Source organism: Microtus oregoni, unplaced genomic scaffold (genome assembly GCF_018167655.1).
Source record: "Microtus oregoni isolate MIOR12 unplaced genomic scaffold, Mior012 000027F_ref0000203, whole genome shotgun sequence".
In the NCBI taxonomy this organism is placed as follows: domain Eukaryota; kingdom Metazoa; phylum Chordata; class Mammalia; order Rodentia; family Cricetidae; genus Microtus; species Microtus oregoni.
Window position 1 is genome coordinate 21,697,139 of NW_024543086.1, and position 19,555 is coordinate 21,716,693.

At 41.4% G+C, this 19,555-nt stretch overlaps 1 protein-coding gene across 2 annotated transcripts in view; it reads right to left on the reverse strand.

Annotated features, from left to right (window-relative positions):
• Positions 1-19,555, reverse strand: part of LOC121463856 (CREB binding protein) — a 147,488-nt gene that overhangs the window by 26,185 nt on the left and 101,748 nt on the right. For both annotated transcript variants that reach the window (XM_041676379.1, XM_041676376.1), the window contains 12 exons: positions 18,594-18,696; positions 17,846-17,992; positions 16,894-17,011; positions 16,083-16,254; positions 15,614-15,658; positions 13,709-13,833; positions 12,784-12,972; positions 11,054-11,467; positions 8,994-9,173; positions 7,868-8,057; positions 1,185-1,303; positions 296-535 (listed from right to left, as the gene is read on the reverse strand). In XM_041676379.1, coding sequence (XP_041532313.1) covers positions 296-535; positions 1,185-1,303; positions 7,868-8,057; positions 8,994-9,173; positions 11,054-11,467; positions 12,784-12,972; positions 13,709-13,833; positions 15,614-15,658; positions 16,083-16,254; positions 16,894-17,011; positions 17,846-17,992; positions 18,594-18,696 — 2,042 coding nt within the window. The remainder of the gene's footprint in view (positions 1-295; positions 536-1,184; positions 1,304-7,867; positions 8,058-8,993; positions 9,174-11,053; positions 11,468-12,783; positions 12,973-13,708; positions 13,834-15,613; positions 15,659-16,082; positions 16,255-16,893; positions 17,012-17,845; positions 17,993-18,593; positions 18,697-19,555) is intronic.

A 19,555-nucleotide genomic window follows, 5' to 3' on the forward strand; every position in this document is an offset into this window, starting at 1 on the left:
TAATATTCTGCCAATGTTCATAGCTGTTTCAGGAAATTTTTTACTTTTAATATGACAGAATTGGCATATCTCTGGTTTCAGATATTACAGACAGATACAATGGCCAAAGGACACTGAGAGAGATCTGCCAGTGAGTACCTCTCACTTTGACCATGATATCACATCAACAAGGCAACTGTTACGAAGACTGCAATATACCCTAGAGCTCCCAAGCACATGTTTATGGTCAGAATCTTAGTGTAACACCATCTTGGTTGGATTAACCAGAAAAATTTCTTTTCCAGAAATACTATACCTTTCGTCCACAGCAATATCCAAGAGACTGCATAACAGGGTCGATTTCTTGCTCAAAGACCTCTGCGAGTTTACTGCAAAATTTATACACCCGGGATGTCTTACGATTATATAGCCACGCATTGTTGAACATAAGCCAGACATCGTCCACATACTGCCAGGGTTCTTGGTACTGCCCTGTATCCAGCTTCCGTTTGATGGTAGAAAGGTCCATAGGATTCTTCACAATATCAAAATAATCCTAAAAAATAAAGTCAACCTCATGAGTGAATCCCCCAAAGTTTAACAATAAAAAAATCAGACATTCTATTCCCAAGAGTAAAAAATGAAGTGAAAAGAAGATAACTGCAAATATTCCTCTGATTTGACTCGCTAATATGGCGACTGATAATGTGCATGTGTGACTAAATTACTGCAAAGGCAAAGCTAAAGCAAACAATAAAGGGAATATTAGAACACAATTTTAATGAAAATGAGGGGTTTAATTTGCTGAATAAAAATGGTAAACAAATGCATCAGAAAATGCATACTTCTACAGAAACAAAATGCAATTTAATGATTAACACAAACACTAATTTTGAAAGAGCACATGGCCTTTCCAAGTCTCCCAAGGATATCAAATAGGGATTGATTTGTATATCATAGTTGGCATTTTTATTCTTTAGGCCAATTCTTGTAGACAAACTGTACACAAAGCCTCTAATATAAAGGGGCTCTGTGCTAAAGCAAGTGGGCTTCAGAACAGTAAATGCTTCTGACCCATCAATAATAGCTGACAGAGATTTTTATATGAGGGGGAAAATCCTCAAAGCAATTATTTTACTTAATTTTAACAATTGAAGCAATAGATAGATACTCAATGTTCTAACCCATCCTTCATATTAACTTACTGGGATTCCTAAGAGCTGGGGATCTACAGGCTGCCGAAAAGGTAAAGACTCTGGGTCCTGTCTGTAGAGTGCTTCTAGAGTTGGCATAAGTGCCTGGCGTAGCTCCTCAGGTTTAAAGACTAGAGGGAGAAAAACATCGGGAAGATAAATCACATAAAGGGCACTCAGATACATCCATCATCACATTCAAACTACAAGCCTAGTGGCTTCTACTTCCCACCCACAATTCTTTCTGAGCACTCTGACATTTTATTCATCACTGGAGGAATTCTTGAACTAGAGGCTTAAGTTGGGGTTTCTGAACATAGTAAAGTGTGGCCTTTAAATCTGACACTCAGACCATGAGACAAAATAGAGCATGGAGGAGTTTGTTTCAACAAATATTCCCAATCTTCAAATATTGCTGCAACAGAAAACGAAGTTAATTTCTAATTCTGCTTCCCTGACCAAGCTAGGCAGTAAATAAAGCCATTTCATTGCTGGGACCTTTTGTGAATTCTCTGGTGATGCTCTTCTATGTTTGGCTCAGTTAAATTCAACTCACTTGAAATATACCTTTCTCTACTGCACCCCCATACACAAATGTAAACAATAACTACAAAATTAGAAAGTCTCTGAAAGTTCATGGTGTTTCTTTAACATCTGCCAGTGCCTACTGCTCTCCCCTCTTAGCCATCACATTTCCCACCATTCTGTGGTTACTATTGTCCTATAATTCCAATGCTCAGGAGGGCAAGGCAAAAAAGGACTGCTTTCAGTTCCAGGCCAGCGTGGGCTATGGGAGCGAGACTCTATCTCAAAGTAAGCCAGTCAGACAGCCAAAAATAAACAATTAAAAATACATAAATATGCCGGGCGGTGGTGGCACACACCTTTAATACCAGCACTGAGGAGGCAGAGGCAGGTGGATCTCTGTGAGTTCGAGGCCAGCCTGGTCTACAAGAGCTAGTTCCAGGACAGGAACCAAAAAGCTACGGAGAAACCCTGTCTCGAAAAAAATCCAAAAAAGAAAAAAAAATTCAAAAAACAAAATACGTAAATAAACCTGGGTGGTGGTGGCGCATACCTTTAATCCCAGCATTCAGGAGGTGAGTTCGAGATCAGCCTGAGCTAGTTCCTGGGCAGGCTTCAAAGCTACAGAGAAACCTTGCCTTGAAAACCAAATAAGTAAACAAATAAGCAAACAAACAGGCTCCCAAATACCATCAAAATAGGACAGTCATTAGATGATAGAACACACCCTACTCTAGTCCTCAGGGAGTAGGTTAGTATGTTATAAACCTTGGCATTTCCTCCACAAAGAAAATGAACAGAAAAATGTATGTTGAAGCAGTTCTGGTGGCTGATGTTGTGAGTGATCCAAACTTTATGAGTTTTTTGTTTGTTTGTTTTGTATTTTTCTGACTGTGATGTCGAATGTCTTTAATCCCAGCACTTGGGAGATAGAAGCAAACTGATCTCTGTGAGTTCAGGACAGCTTGGTCTACACAGTGAGTTTCAAGCCAGGCCATACCAGCCAAGAATACACAGTGAGTACAGTGAGATAAAAGTTTCAGTTGGGTCATGGGGTGTGTGTGTGTGTGTGTGTGTGTGTTGTCATTTCTGATTGGGGATTCTAACTTGTCAAATTCTGGGAATTTATCTGATCATTTTTTTTCACACAAAAGGTTAAAGGTTAACAGAGAAATTCAACTTAACATCCTCAGTTTAGGCATGTAAACACATGCCCCAAGGTTCTCCATAATTTATCCTTATCAGAGCAGGGACTGTCCAGGTATCCTGCGTTATCTTGTTGACAGACACTGCCTCTTTCGCAGGACACCAGGCTGCTCTTGTCCTTGTACTACTGGCTCAAGGTCTAGATGAACAGAGAAGACTCATTATAACATCTCCAGCACCTAGTAACATAAAGGTCCACTCAAGACATGCTCCAGTAACCTTGTAAATAATGAACATTCTTGCTTTCTTTCTGCTAACTTCATTCTTCTTTTATAAAACAGTTACAAAGGAGCACCTGGTTTTTGTTTTTGTTTTTTTTGTTTTGTTTTTGTGGATGTGAGGTGGGGGTGGGGTAATGTGCTTTTGTGTTTTTATCTTCTGAGACAGGGACTTGGTATGTATAGGCTAGAAATTTACTACATAGCCCAGGTTGGTTTTGAACTCATTATTCTACCGCCCCAGTCTCCCAAGTGCTAGGATTATAGGCTTATGCCACCATGCCTAACTCTATCCAGTATCCAGAGCAATGCGGTTATCCTAGTTTCATGGGTATATAGTGGTGGTAGTGTGTGCACACGTGCAGAATGTGGGAGGCCCAAAGCTGACACTCTTTTTTCATTGTTCTTCACCTTATTCAAGTCAAGGTCCTGACGCAAACTCAGAACTTGTAAGAATAGCTAATCTAACTAGCTGGCTAGCTTGTTCCAAGGACCCCTTGTCTCTTCTACTTCCTGAGTACTAGAATAACAAGCAAGTCAATACACCTACCTGTCCCTTAAGTGGGATCTGCGAGTGTTGAACTCTAGTCCCCATGCTTGCTGCTTGTACAGCAAATACTGCTAAGCAACTTTCTCAGCCCCTTAAATAATTCTTTATTAGAAAACATCTAACCAAAAGCTTTTTCGTTCCAATAGATAAGAGGTTGACAAATTACCATGAAAATTACTACTTTCCATGAGTCAGGGTCTCAAAATGGCCTTTAACCTTTTATAATGACCAGGAAAAGTATATTTTATGACAAATTAAAATGAAAAGAAATTAAAGTTTGAGTGTCAAAAAATAAAGCTTTTATGGGCACATAGTCATTTTCACTTATTTGCATATCATCTGCTGCTGTCTTTGAGGCAGTCAATTTTAACAGAGACCTTATAAAGCCTGAAATACTACCTAGCCTGTCAAAGAAAACACCTGCTAATAGGTGGGTCTTGACAGGACAAGATCTATTTCCTGCATTTGGGAGACAGCGGTGGCAGGGCATACTGAGCTACACAGGGAGACCTTATCTAAAAAGTTTGCTCATGCTGGGTGTGGCAGTGCTGTGGGTCAATGGTTTGTACCCTGTCAATTGTATTTTAATAAAATGCTGATTGTACAGTAGCCAGTCAGGAAGTATAGGCAGGACAACCAGACAGGAAGTAGAGGCGGGTCAATGAGAACAGGAGAATTCTGGAAAGAAGGAAGTCCTAGTCTGCAGTCTTGACCTAGCCTCAGAGGAAGCAAGATGTGACTGCCTCGCCAAATAAGGTACTAAGCCTCGTGGCTAACATAGACAAGAATGGACTACTATTAAGTTATAATAGTTAATAAGGAGTCTGAGCCACTAGGCCAACCAGTTTAAAACTAATGTAGACTTCTGTGTGATTTCTTTGGGACTTAACGACTGTGGGAACCGGGTAGGACAGAAAACCTCAGTCAATATGGCAGCACATGCCTTTAACCCCAGTCCTCAGAAGGCAGAGATAAGTGAATCTCTGTAAGTCTGCTAGTATTACATAGGGAGACCCCATCTCAAAAAAAAAAAAAACCCACAAAAAACAAAAAAACCTACTTACAGGCTAATGAGATAGCTTACTAGTTAAAGCCACTTGCTGCCAAGCCTGACAACCTGAGCTTAATCTGTGGGATGGACCTGTATGATGCAAAGAATCAACTCCTACAAGTTTTGCACTGACTTCCACTTACCCGTATGTGTCGTGTGTGGGCACCCTCATGCCCTCCAAAAAAAAGAAAAGAAAAAAGGCAATTTTAGGGGCTAAAGAGGAAGCTTAGTGGTTAAGAGCACTTGCTGCTCTCTTCCTGGGGACTGGAGTTTAGTTCCCATCACCCATGTTGAGTAGCTCACAACCACCTGTAACTTCAGCTCCAGGGGATCCTTCCATCTACTAGACACTGTAGACATACACAGATACACAGTCTTAAAGAAAAGGTCTGCTCACTCTCACTCTTCTCCCCAGTGGTAAGTAAAGTGTCTGAATGTGTGTCACTCTGTTTAATTTGTCAATTAAAGCCTATGCTAAATAAAGTATTTTCAAATTCCTATCTTTACCATGCTTGTGTAATATGACTCCATAAGGAAAGAGAAGTCGGTAACTATATCAGAATCAAGTTCCCTGTGACTAATTAGCTGGTGTGGTACAGAATGTTATTACACTTTGCAAGCATCATAAGCTTCGTTCAGTAAGAATGGTAAACTATACACAATTCTCAAGTGTGTGGCTTATAACACTCATGCAGCCCAATATATAGTACTGAAGATTCAACAAAGTAGTTTTACATAAACTGAACAATTCAGTTTACTAATCAGTGAAGAATGTCCTAGCACTGTCCTAGGTCTCTCTGGGGTCTCTGAGATCCAATGACCCCTAACACAGAAACACACTATGTTAGTAGTGGCACTGAGGAGGCAATGAATGGGAGGTTCTTCCAGTCTTTGTGGCCACACTACTCTGAGGAAAAAGAATGCCAGCCAACACAGTACATCCTTGATGAGGTAGCAGCATCAATGCTCTCGATAAATCTCATCTTCCCACATGTGGGGCCACTCTGTAATACAACAGGAGGTCACGCTGTGGAGCAGCAGCCTTGGGAACCAGCAGCGGGGTCAGCACAGGGGATGACAGCAGGAACTGATTCTCTCCCCTGAAGACAGAGAACTTACAAGGGTGATAAATACAAAGCTGTCACTTGTTACTCAGCTGGGCAGTGGTGGCGCAGGCCTTTAATTCCAGCACAGGAGGGGGGGGGCAGAGGCAGGGGGATCTCTGTGAGTTCCGGGCCAGCCTGGTCTACAAGAGCTAGTTCCAGGACAGGCACCAAAGCTACAGAGAAGCCTTGTCTTGAAAAACAAAACAAAACAAAACAAACAAACAAAAACCAAAGCTGTTACTCAGTTCTTGTCTGTGGCAAAGTTTTGTCCCAAAAAAATCAACTAAGTGAGCCAGTTACTTCAAGGACAAATGACAATATTTGTGGCCAATGGTAAAATCTGGCCTTCATCAAAAATGTTTTGGAAAACTTTTGCTACATGAGCTTGCTATTTCTCAAAGTTTTTAAGATTTGTTTTATGAAACTGACAGTGATACTGGAAACTGTGAGTCTTTGGAGAAGGGGTTGATACAGCATCAAGTATGTCAGCACTTAGAAAATGCTCATAACTCAATGACCTAGTACCTTGCAGTTGACCAAAGGATGACATTAACTCACCCTCAAGAGTTTCTGCTTGTTGAATTTTGAAGTATCTGTCAGAGCAGAGTACTCCTAGTTACCTGAAAGGGCCATGAAGAATTCCTCACCCAGTTCAAACAATACCATCTCAACAGAGTGTAGGACAGACAGACCTCAATAGTCCAAGTCACCGTAACACTCTTCAAAACATTGCAGGATCACAAAATAATGTCACTTTCTTACAATTTTTGTTTGGAAAGATAATTTTTGTAAAAATGTGTTCATTGAGGTTAGCGATATCACAGGTAGTGATATCCCATTCTTGGGATGGGAGCGGGGTAAATGTTACCATTAACAGACATTAATTTAAATGAATTAAAGTTTTACTTCTTCAAAGGATAAGCAATGACAACATAGTCCAACATAATCAAAAACCCACTATACAAGGAATTCCCTTCCCATGTGGAGCTTTACTGCCTCAGTCACCTACATTCTCTGCACTTTCTCAACTTCCAAGGTCAAGCAAGGGTCACTTAACAATCTTCCAGCATCCTACTGTTTCTTACCGTGGACACATCTTCAGTGGAGTACACTCAATTTCTACTTGCCCTGAGCTAACCTCATACATCTGGAACTTTATATTCCCATGCCAGGCCAAGTCACAGCAGCTAGACAGCCCCTTACTCCTGATCAGCACAAATCTCTAATTCGCACACATATGTGCTGAAAGCACAACACACGGACAGTAATCATTTGCCTCAAATTAGAGCATTTTTGTCCAACAGCTCTTTATATCTGCCTCTGCAGAGCCTACAACCCTTAGCATGTTCAACAATCCAGAACAACATCTCACCTCAGAAGACAGCCATAGCCTGTTATTGTTATTTTTCTCTTACATATGTATGGGGGTGGGGGTGGGGGCATATGCAGTACTTCAGTGTGTACAGGCGTGTATACCTCTGCATGCATTCATGGAGGCCAGGGGGACAACTGGAGTCCTGCCTTATTCCTTTAAGAAGTCTCTTACTAAACCTGGAGTTGCGGGGCTCTGGTGGCACACGCCTTTAATCCCAGCACTCGGGAGGCAGAGGCAGGCGGATCTCTGTGAGTTTGAGGCCAGCCTGGTCTACAGAGTAAGTTCCACGACAGGCCCCAAAGCTACAGAGAAACCCTGTCTTGAAAAACCAAAACCAACCAACCAAACAAACAAAAACAAAAACAACAACAACAAAAAACCTGGAGTTATGCTGGTGGTTGGCAAGCCCCAGCTTCTCAAGTCTCTGCCTCCCACAGTGCACACCCAGCATTTTATAGGATTGCTAGGATCCCAACTCTGGTCCTCATGTTTGCCCAGCATACTGAATTTTTCCAGTCCCTGTTGTCTCCATTCTCAGAAGTAAAACTTAGAGAATGACAGGCAAAGAGCATAAAAAGAAATTTGTAATCATTTTCCCACCACAGCTTTCAATCTGCGGTGTGGAAGCACAGCATAGTCTTAAGTTACAGAAAATGTGACCTACTTTTTTTGCGTGGCTGGGAAGGGGATGATGACTGTGAGGCTGTGCCATTAGCACTGTTCTCTTCTTCCTCTTTAGCTTCTACTTTTACTTCGGGTTTCTTTTCTTCTACTTCCATTGGTTCTGATTTCTGCTCTGTTGTGTCTGTTTCTTCTTTTACTTGAGAAGATCCTTGTAAGTCCTCTTCCAACATCTTGAGAAAAATAGAGCCACAGAAGATAGATAACTGTCAGACCCCATAACCTAGTCTATTTCTACTCTTAAGTCTCTTTGCATACATGGGTTTGCTAAGAGTTCTTTTGGTTAAAGGTACACGTCCATTTTTTTTTCTTGTTAAGGAAAGGAACAAAATACCCCATGTCCACTGAATCACTTCATACAGCACTGATACAATCATAGTTCTAATTAAAATTTTTTCAATATAAAAGTAAGCTTATAGCCGGACAATGGTGGTGCACGCCTTTAATCCCAGCATAGGCAGGTAGACCTCTATGGTTCAAGGCCAGCCTGGTCTACAAGAGTTTCAGGACAATCAGTACCACACAGAGAAACCTTATCTCCAAATACCAAAAAAAAGGGGGGGGGTATGTTTATATGCTCAGTGAAATACTGATACATCTAGTTGGGAAGTAAAAGTATCTTGGAAAACTGGAACAAGGATCAAAACCCCATGCTCTGAGATAAAGAGTGTGATATGAGGCTTGGACTAATTGGGAAACCCTTGTTCCACCTGAGGGACACATCCCACATCAGGTGGGACACTGCCTGCCATAAAGAAATATTAGTGTACTGATGGAAGAATTGTTCATCTTTTGAGGAAAATCAAGTATCAAAAGTTTTATTTGCAATTTCCTGATTTTTAAAATACTGAGCAGTTCAACCAAAACCACAAATTCACAGGCTAGATTCAGCTCTTGGCTCCCAGATTTCAAGTTCTTCCATAAGTTAGTAAACGAATATATCACCCCCTTCTACAAAACTAGAAATGAATGAAGAACATCACCAAAAAGACTTCTAGAAAATGCCAACATTTAAAATGAATATCCAAACATCATGGTAGGTCCTGAGGATATATAGGTAAAGCTACCACACACAAGCCATGTATTGCCACCTGGGGAACAACATGTACCTCAGACCTAGGTTCCCCCTTGGATTCACCAGGATCAGGCTCAGCATCATCGGTCTGAACTTCTGTCTTTATTTCCTGCATGGGAACTTCAGGTCCTGGCTGCTGGGAACTGGTTTCAGCACTGGTCACAGAGGAGGGAGTGGGGACCCTATTATCAATGCTGGCTGCTGCCTGAGAAAGCTGCAAAGATAATAATCATTCATCACTGTAAAGCAGACCACATCAATGCCTTCAGCTCCTCCCCTTTCAACCCCGGCTTTCTTTTTAGTATTTCTCTATACAACCTAAGCACCTAGTAGGAACACTAAAGAACAGAAGCTCTTGGAAGGCACTCTAGAGGAAGTCACTGCCAGAAACATGATTTACTTCTTACCAAAAATGAAGAGCCAGAATAGTTTTCTAAATTCTAACATAAAATTATTTTCTCTTCGTTTTCTACTGGATTATTTGACCATTATTTCCCTTCATTAGCATTCAGGCTCATGATAAACACTTAAGTAGTTATGAGGAGATTGAGAACTAACGGCCTATGTGAAGCAGAATATCCAATAAGCCTGTGTTAACACAGGACAATGATGGTGTTGGAGTAAACAAACATTCCATGGCCATGTAACAGACTTTACCCAATAAAGTACCACATAAACTAATAAAGGAGATAGAAAGAAATCTCTTTAGAGGGCACAGGATGCAGTCAGTGGCAGAGTGCTTGCCTTACGCCCTGGTCTGAAGGTAGGAAACAACTTAAGAGACAAAATGCAGTGTCAGAGAAAGTATATGTCCTTATGGAGAAAGAAAAATAATGTCATCTTTGGAATTGTCATTTGATTAATTCTGTCATTCTACAAATATTCTGAATATCCCAGAATGGAATTAACATAAATCTGAGAGGAGGGGAATCTATAGACTAGACTCAAAAGAAAACGATACTAAGATTTCTGTATTTCTAGAAAGGCACTTGGCTAGGCACTGGCCAGTAGTCCTGGGATGATGCAGGGAACACCTCCCATCCTTCCAAAGCCACCTACAGAAAAGAATGGGCTGGTTAGAGCCACAGAAGGTACAAGCCTTCACGCTGTTGTTTCAATATGAGTAAGAAAATGATCTGTCTATGTGTTACTTTCATTGGCTAATAAAGAAACTGCCTTGGCTTTTGATAGGACAGCAGCTTAGATAGGCGGAGTAGACAGAACAGAATGCTGGGAGAAAGAAGGCAGTGAAGCAGCCGCCATGGAGCCAGCCGCCAGGTCAGACAAGCTGAATCTTTCCCGGTAAGCCACCACCTCGTGGTGCTACACAGATTACTAAATATGGGTTAAAGCAAGATGTGAGAATTAGCCAATAAGAGGCTGAAACTAATGGGCCAGGCAGTGTTTAAATGAATACAATTTGTGTGTTGATATTTCCAGGGTAAAGCTAGCCGTGCGGAATCCGAGCAGAATGAAAAACAGGCCTGCTCAGCTCATCACTACAAGAAAAGTCTTCCATTCTGAAAGAAGGCTGATGAGTCAGGTTAGAGAACCTGTAGTTTGGAGCTTGGCATGTTTACCAAACCAATGAATCTAAGCACAAAAACTATTAAAACCTAGATGATATTAATCTAGAACAGAAAACAGGGAAAATAATTGTTGTACATACAGTTCAATTTGTCTTTACTGTGATATACCAATGACTATTAATTTCTGTAAAGTACTTCAACCAAGGGTAATTCTAAGCCAGGCCTTCCTTTAGGGTCAATAGTAAGAACAAAGCACACTTTATTACAGTTCCATCAGGAACACACACACTTTTTAGCATCAGAGCAAAATGCCACAGCATCCTGATAAGGTATTCTTTCTTTCTTTTCCTTCCTTCCATCATCATCATCATCATCATCATCATCATCATCATCATCATCATCATCATCATCATCATCATCAATAGGTCTTACTTTGTGGCTCTAGCTAGTTTCATGCTTAGAATTGCCTGCCTGCCTCTGCCTCTCGAGTGCCTGAGAGAACATTGTTATGGGAAAGTATTCTCTAAGAGTTTAGCTTGATAATGACAGACTGAAAGAGGCTCACCGGTGTGCCAGGAGGCTGAGTGTGCACAGGTGTTGGCTGCTGCTGTGATGACTGAGGGGTAGCAACAGATGGTGGCTGCACTGGGGTTTGAGGCTGTGGAGTCACCTGGGCCTGTGCTGCTGCCTGGACTGTAGGGGTACTCTGTGTTTGGGCAGCACTGGGTACTGAGCCAGGAGTTGGAGTAGGAGTCTGCCCAGATGACACAGGAGTGGATGGCTGAGTGGGAGCTGCTGGCTGGGGAGGTGTCATCCCAGGTGGCGTAGGATGTTGGAGAGAGGGCATGCCAGCAGCTGTGGAAGCAGGAGGTGGAGTTGGGTGCAAAGGTGACTGTGTCACTGGTGGGCAGGGCAGCTGACTGGCCTGGGGAGCCAACATGTTCAGAGGGTTAGGAAGAGCACCACCAGGCACCTGGCTCTAAAAGAAACAGAGAGAGTGTATGTTAAAAGTACGTTACCCAATTGAAAACATCAGAGACTTGAAAAAGAAAATTTAATCACAGTTTCTTAATTAGTTCTGCTAGTTTCATGGGGCTGTTTCACTTGTACAAATTCACAGACTAAACATTTATAGCATACACCGTACCATGTAATAAAGTTCACACTCAACTGCTTCTCATACTCTGAGTTGTACAACTACAATATCTAGCTACAATATTCATGGCTTAGACAGGTGATTACTTAGCTTACTGACTTCATGTTTTGTCACATCTACTTGTAACTTGGACCACAGAAAAAAGTGGGTTTTTTCTTTTGGGGGGAGCTGAAACACTGGATCATGTGAGTACAGTGGTTTTCAACTGCGGAGACACTAGAGAATTGTTGACCTTTCAAAAAAAAAAAAAAAATCAACATCACACAGAAGTTTGGCCTAGGCACCCAGAACAGTTTCACAGGATGACAACCACAACCAGCCAAATACTGAAGTACTGCCTATAACTACTTGTACACCATAAAAGCAGACCTAAAGAGTTAAGAACATACTTATATTTACTATCTGGCTTTTTATAGAAAGGTCTACTGTTGGTCATTGTGGCATATGGCTGAGAAAGGAAGACTGCAGTCTGGGCTGCATGGGGAGACTGTAGGAAGAAGGGGAATTGGTTTCCTGACCTCTGTTCTAAAGAAATGATAAAGAAATTAATCATTATGGAGTAAATCTAACTCATTCAATATTAGCCCATTGTCTAAAAAGACATGAATCTTATATTTTGGGAAAGATTTGACCTATTTTAAATACTTTGTATGTAGCTGACATTTGATACACAGCAATTAACCAAAGCAGCAAAATGAATGGAAAAGGAGTATCTTCAGCTTTAAATGAATAACTGAAACATACTCAATGAGGAGAGTGCTATTCTCAATGATCCTGCTAGCCTGACACCCCAACATAGGCAGCACACAAACCGAGTCACTAAGAGGAAATTCACCCTTCTTCAAGTAACAGCATTTCTCAGGGTGACACGTTAATCTTAGATCTCTAAAATATACAAAGAGGAACCAAAATCCAAAGATCAAAACATAAAGCATAAGCAAAAAAACAAAACAAAAAACCCAATCATTTTACTTTTTGTGTGAAGTTCACCTAGAGAGAGCCGAAAAATTAAAAATTACAGGACAAAGTGGAGAACAATGAAGTGATATATATTCTAGAACTCTAACTTCCATAAAATAAAGTAAGACAGGATCTTGTCACAGAGGCTGGGGCTGTCCAGGTTCCCACACTGAATGTACCTGTGAAACGCCTGTCTGGGCTGCTGGCTGCCCCATACTGACACTGTTCACACTCATTGCCCCACTGGATGATGGGAACTGGTTCTGTGGCAGAAATTGGTTCTGAGTGGGTGCCTGGGCCATCATGTTGTTGGCGTGGGTGCTCATCATGTTTGGAGGCTGAGGCATCCGGGAAGGAGAAATGGCCATCTATAAAACAAGAATCAGGAGTACTACAGTACAGATGAGGTAGGATAGAGTCTTAAAGATATGCAGTGCAATGGAGAACCAAAAGCCTTACAAATCTAGTACATTTGGTCTTAAGGGCCAGTACTTGCTAAGGACTCCCTCATTCCTAGGCACTTTTCTACACCTTCTTAAGCTATCTCTTAAGTAAGCCAATGTTCAACTGTCTCCTGAATAGCAATCAGTGACATACTATAATTTAGAATTCTATCATGCCTTTAATTAGTTAAAGTTGTTTCAGGTCAAGCTCAAGTCAACTGACACTGACAACAGGAGCTGTTGGATGCCTGTTCCACCCTTTACATTAATTCCTACAGATTTTTTATTCCATTAAAAAAAAAATAAGTAAAGCCGGGCGATGGTGGCGCACGCCTTTAATCCCAGCACTCGGGAGGCAGAGGCAGGCGGATCTCTGTGAGTTCGAGACCAGCCTGGTCTACAGAGCTAGTTCCAGGACAGGCTCCAAAGCCACAGAGAAACCCTGTCTCGAAAAACAAAAAACAAAAACAAAAACAAAAAGTAACAGTCAAATAATTCTCATTGCAGCAACAGTTTTGTTTGCTTGTTTAAGAGAAATAAAGGAAATAAAACACAGTTCAAAAATCAAAGGAATAAACACCCTAGAATCCTCAGTTAATAATGGGAGATCCCTGATCAGAGAACATTACACCAAGCAAAGACTAAGAAGAGAAGCACTTACACCTGGAACTGAGGCCATGCTGTTCATCGGAACAGAGTGGTTCATGGGGGAGGCTGCACGAGGTCCCATTGGTGCTTGTGGCAACTGGACGTTTCCCAGGGACATTGGGTTAAATGAATTCATCCCTGGAAACAGTTATGATAGTTCATTAATAAAAGCATCCACAAGAAAAGAAATATATTCATCAAGTACATTCTAAGACAGAACACATGGATAACAGACAACAGAGAGGAACTCACAAGCAAATCAGAACAGACAGTAGACATGAGGAAAGGTTGAAACAAACCAGATCTAATGTGCACGAAGCATTGAAGAACAAAGCAGACAAGGAGGTCTTGTGAAGGAATGAGGTTGCCCATCTACACAGGAGATATTTCCTAGGACTACCTAAGTGTACCTTCACTTAACAACCCTAGCAGCAATTTAGTCCAGGCTTCAAAGCTTCTTGGCTAGGTTGATATTGGTAGAATCTGTGCTAAGACTCAAAATACCACCTCAATACTCCAAGTACCTTCAGTAGGAAGTGCCAAGGGCTACCCTAAGTCTCCATCTGTTTGCAGAAACACACCAATGACAAAGACTTCATTGGGATGTATCTTCAGATAACAGAGACTAATCTTATTAATTTTTTACAAAACTATGCAAATTGTGGGCTCAAAATAAATCCCAGTGTAAGTGGTTATTCTGTCATACACTGTAATCTAACAGAATCCCTCAGCAAGTTTTTTTGAGAGGTCTTGCCTTGCCATTGCCACAAGAGAATCTCCTTATCCCTGCAGTGACTGTCCAAAACTGCCAACCTCAAATGGCCAAATTCCAACAAGGCCCAAGAGGCCTTATCAGGCACCTCTCCATGACAATTTTGTGCAGATACTGAAAAACAGCTCTGAAAGAAATCTGCATTTGCACAGAGCGGTGGTGGTGCACACCTTTAATCCCAGCACTTGGGAGGCAGAGGCAGGCAGATCTTATGAGTTCGAGGCCAGCCTTGTCTATAAGAGCTAGTTCCAGGACAGACTCCAAAGCCACAGAGAAACCAGCAGGAAAGGCTAGTAAGTACTGACCCAGAGAATGTCTTACCATGTTGTCTGTGGCTCCCTATCTAAATCAATGCCCATATACCCATAAGCATTCAGCTACACTGCTATGGCTCAATTTCTCAACCACTTGACTTCCTCCACCCCTCAAATCCAACCCAAACAAGCTCTTGGCAAGCTTATTCAGTGTCTGTTTCAGTATGCAGTAACACTGTCACAAATTCAAATCACTTACCCATCCCTCTCAAACTGCTCTGTATACTGCAATGCCTTTCTTTACCACTTGGATGATGTCCCCAGTTCATTTAACAATCTGAAGCAATACCCTGGCTGTTCAGGTCTCAGTATATCAAGAGCTGAAAAGCTTACAAATGCCCTGCAGCCCTGATGCCTACTCCAACTTCCCAAAGTAATGCTGAACTGAGCCATGAGTAGTGATAGACAGCTATCACTACTCTAGTGAGGCACGGAGCTCTGCATTTAGCCTCCTGTGGCTGATAACTTGCCAGCTTCAATGCTGATGGCCTAGAGTAGTACTGTACCTTCTCAGTCCCCCATAAGTGCTTGTCACAGATAGGCTCACAGACTCTCCTGATGAATATTCAGAAAGGCCTTTTCCTTCCTATTGTTTCTTTTATTTAATTTCCTAATAAAATCTCTCCTGGGGGGGGGGGGTGTTGTTGGTCAAAACCCCATTCTTGACCTCTTTGGAAAACTCTAATTTCCAAATTTTTAAAAACAAGAGACTCACATTCTTATCAGAAAGAAGAAATAAAAAGAGTAAAAAAGAATACAAAAGGGAAAATGGGGGGATTTGTCGCCATTGAAAATTAAACTAAAACATGGTTGACAATAAATAGTTAAATACCTTGAGAAACCTGCATGCGATTCACTTGCAGAGGCAAGGGCCCATCTATAAGGGGAAAAATTTTGAATTAATTAAAAAAAAAAAGGAAATATATACTCAAGTTTAAAAAGAACTTGCCAGCACACTCTTTAAAAAGCCTCCCCATGCCAGGCAGTGATAGCACATGCACTCAGGAGGTAGAGGGAGGAGGATCTCCAAGTTTGAGGCCAGTCTGGTCTACAAAGTTAGTTCCAGGACAGCCATGGCTACACAGAGCAACCTTGTTTCAAAAAACCAAAAATGAATAAAACACAGCAAAGCCTTCCCATGATGGAAGCTCAATGTCCTCATAGGACACAGCCATACAAAAAGCTTCCCAAGTGCAAACTTTTGGAGATCATAACTGCGCATTCTTAGAAATATACCCCAAAGATTAGAGGAAAACTAAGCAAGCAGGATAAGAGCTGGTAAAAAGAAAAATAGTCCTTACTTGGAGGTCTCACAGACTGGGCTGGTGGAATCACAGGGGGCTGAGCCCCCGGAGCTGGCAATGCTGGCTGGTTTCCCAAGATGCCTTGCTTATGTAAACGTGACCTCCGTTTTTCTTCTAGTTCTTTTTGTATTTTATAGATTTTCTCTGCTAATAAATGATAGTACTCATCCTAAAAGGAATAATATTCAATGTTAAGGAATCAAAAAATCTAAGAACCATTCATTTGTTTTGTATATCCCAACAGAAAATGAACTCTTCATTCACTCATTCATTTATTCACACATTCACATGTTGCTGCTGGGGATCAAACTCAGGGCCTCGGTGTACTAAGCAGTTACTACACCAGTAAGTACATTTTAAGTGCATTAACAGAGGCCTGGCACATCTGATAAACCAAAGAATCACTTTTGCCTCTAAATTCCTAGTGATGCCAGCATAACCCTTAATTTCCTCTTTATTGAACTAGTGACTTTACTGGACACATCAAATTGAAGGTGCTAAATACTGTTATTTATTTTTTCTGCACAACTGAAGCTTTCTCTTGGGTATCCACTGACATTAGCAGTAACTTACTACAAGAATTCTAAAGAATACCCACTGTGAAAAAAGATGACCCAGGGGGACATACTTTATTTTATGCATCCTTTGTCCTCCTAAGAGACTACAGGGATCTCATCCTTACTGGGACATGTGTTATGGTCCTCAGGATAAGGAGTCTCCTAGAGCCACAGATTCTCCTAATTCTGGATAACTAACTAGACAAATACCACTTCCTACCTACAGGCTCAACAACTGTTTCACAACTTACCCTACTGTTAGCAGACTCATACATGTCTCCCTCCACTTTCTTAGCATAGGCGACCAGGTTCTCCATGCGGCGATCCTTCAGAGCTGCAGGGTCGGGAGTTGGGAAGATGGCTTGGACACTGCAAGGACAAAATACTCTATCAACTTGCTTTCAAGGTGGTCACAGGAAAACTCTCTTTGCCTTGTGCATGAATATGGGAAACAATATTAACCTTTAATCTATACACCAAACACAAATATGTGCTATATTAAGAAAAATATGATTCTAAACCCCTATTTAGCAACTATTCATTATAAGCAGAACAAAATTAGGAGGAATCCAGTTCATTCACTTCACTTCAACTTAGGTAGCTTGAAACATTAACTTTCTGTATGTTAGATAACTATATGGTGATAACATATACACTCACCCTCATCAGTAAACCTCCAAACCCAAATTCCCCCCAAGTTGTAGGGAACTCTATAACTAGTCTCAGTCATTGAACACACCTGAGCTCAAAACCAAAGAAGATAGGCTTCAGGTCACATCTCTATGCTCTCTGATGCCACTATTCAATGGGGCCAGAGTAGGGGAAATTCAGCCTTCCTAGGTCTTTTCTTTTTTTTTGTTTTTTGTTTTTTTGTTTTTTCGAGACAGGGTTTCTCTGTGGTTTTGGAGCCTGTCCTGGAACTAGCTCTTGTAGACCAGGCTGGTCTCGAACTCACAGAGATCCGCCTGCCTCTGCCTCCCGAGTGCTGGGATTAAAGGCGTGCGCCACCACCGCCCGGCTCTTCCTAGGTCTTTTAACAGTGGGGATGGCTTTCTGAAACAAGCATGGACCCTCAGCAGCTATGAGCTATAAACTGGGATTGAACATGCAAATGAAAAACAAAATCAAACATCTAGGCACCCACAAAGACTCAACAATATCCTCAGTCACAAAATGTGAATCTGACTGATGAGGGTTACGTACAGTTTATGCACTAGGTGGCTCCGCAGGTCCTGAGTCACATGTTCATGCCAGCCTTTTCGAACACCAGTGCTGGAAGGAGGTGCTGCTGTCGGTATCGTGTTGAGGCTTCCAATGTTACCAGAGTTTGAGCCATCACTCATCAGTGGACTAGAGAGGGAAATAACAACACTTCATCCAGCTGCTCAGGTGAACCAATGAAATGCAGCCCATCTTCTTCAACAATATATGACTTAAAAGTTTAAGAGAAACGTAAAATATATCTACCAGAATTCAAATTGTTTCTGTTTTACATTTATCATTTTAAAAGAAAAATAGGCTAGAGAGATGGTTCTGCTGTTAAGAGGGCTTGTTTTGCCTTCAGAGGACCAGACTTCAGTTTCCAACACCCACACTAAAACAGCTCACAACTGCTAGTCACTCTAGTTCAAGAGAATCCAACACCCTCTTTTGGCCCTTGACAATTTACATTTAATCACCAGGACATGGTGTAAGAAGAGAACCAATTCCTAGAAGTTGTCCTGACCCTCACACTGTGCACTGCAACATGAGTGTTCACACATACATGCACATAAATGTAATTCTCTCACTTACTCACACACAATTTAAAAAAAATGGTTAAAGAAGCCAAAATCCATTCCCACCGTCTCAGTAAGTGATTTCTCTGCCACATACCGAGTTTTATGTAACCCCCACCCATTCTATGCCCACTTGTTCTGCAGATACAAGCTATCTGAATCTTCAGTCTTACTTGGTGGCCCCCAAGGAAGTTGGAAGAGCTGATTCTGAGATCAAGTTTGGTGGTTGCTGATCTGTTGTTATTCCTCCCGCTGGAATACTCATTGGGTTGTTTCCTTTAAAGACAAAGAAAAATGAAATCAATGCTTACATTATATACACAATTCCAAGTTCCTATAATGAATAAGCAAGTGACCACATAAAGAACTCATATGAAGGATACCAAGGTAAGGCAAGACAGAAACTCAGAAAGCTGTATTTTTTGTTAGTGGTGACTAACTTCAACAAATTCCACTGTCACTGTCAATTCCTTCCTATTTTTACTCTACGGTCTAAATAAAATGTGACTGGTGTTGTTCTCTTTTTTAATGGTTGCTACTTTTTATGCTATGGCTATCCTAGTCAGCAACTGCAACTCTGCTGCTGCCAGCAGCAGCTAGGCTGCAGAAGCTGCAAACAGAGGAAATTATGTTCTCTCAGGCACCGACCCTTTCAAAGTTACTAAGAGAACTTATCTGAATCTCTGTCCTGCTAAAGATCCCAAATTCAAAGAATCCTGCTTTCCAGAGAGACTGAATGGCAAGCAGTTCACCTAGCTCATCCCTTATGTCTCCCAAGAAGTCCTTGTGCTTTTTCTCGCCCCTCCTTATACACCCTTCTCCACCTGGCTCCTGATGGCAGGCGAATTTTATTTAATCAAACACATACTTTATATCATTAAACAAATGTTCCAGAGCATAAACAAACATAACACACCTTAAAATAATATTCTACAACAGTATAGAGGCTGACTAGTACCCTAAATGTACTCTATGGCTGCAGAGAAAATGATCATTACTCATTTGCAGTCTTCCAATTTTTCTTTTTCATTACTGGCAAATTCTCAACAACTATACTGACTTGCCTGGCACATACCTGTGTGTTGGGGTTGTCAGAAAGTAAACTTACAAAATCTAAGTTTAGGGGGAAAACAGA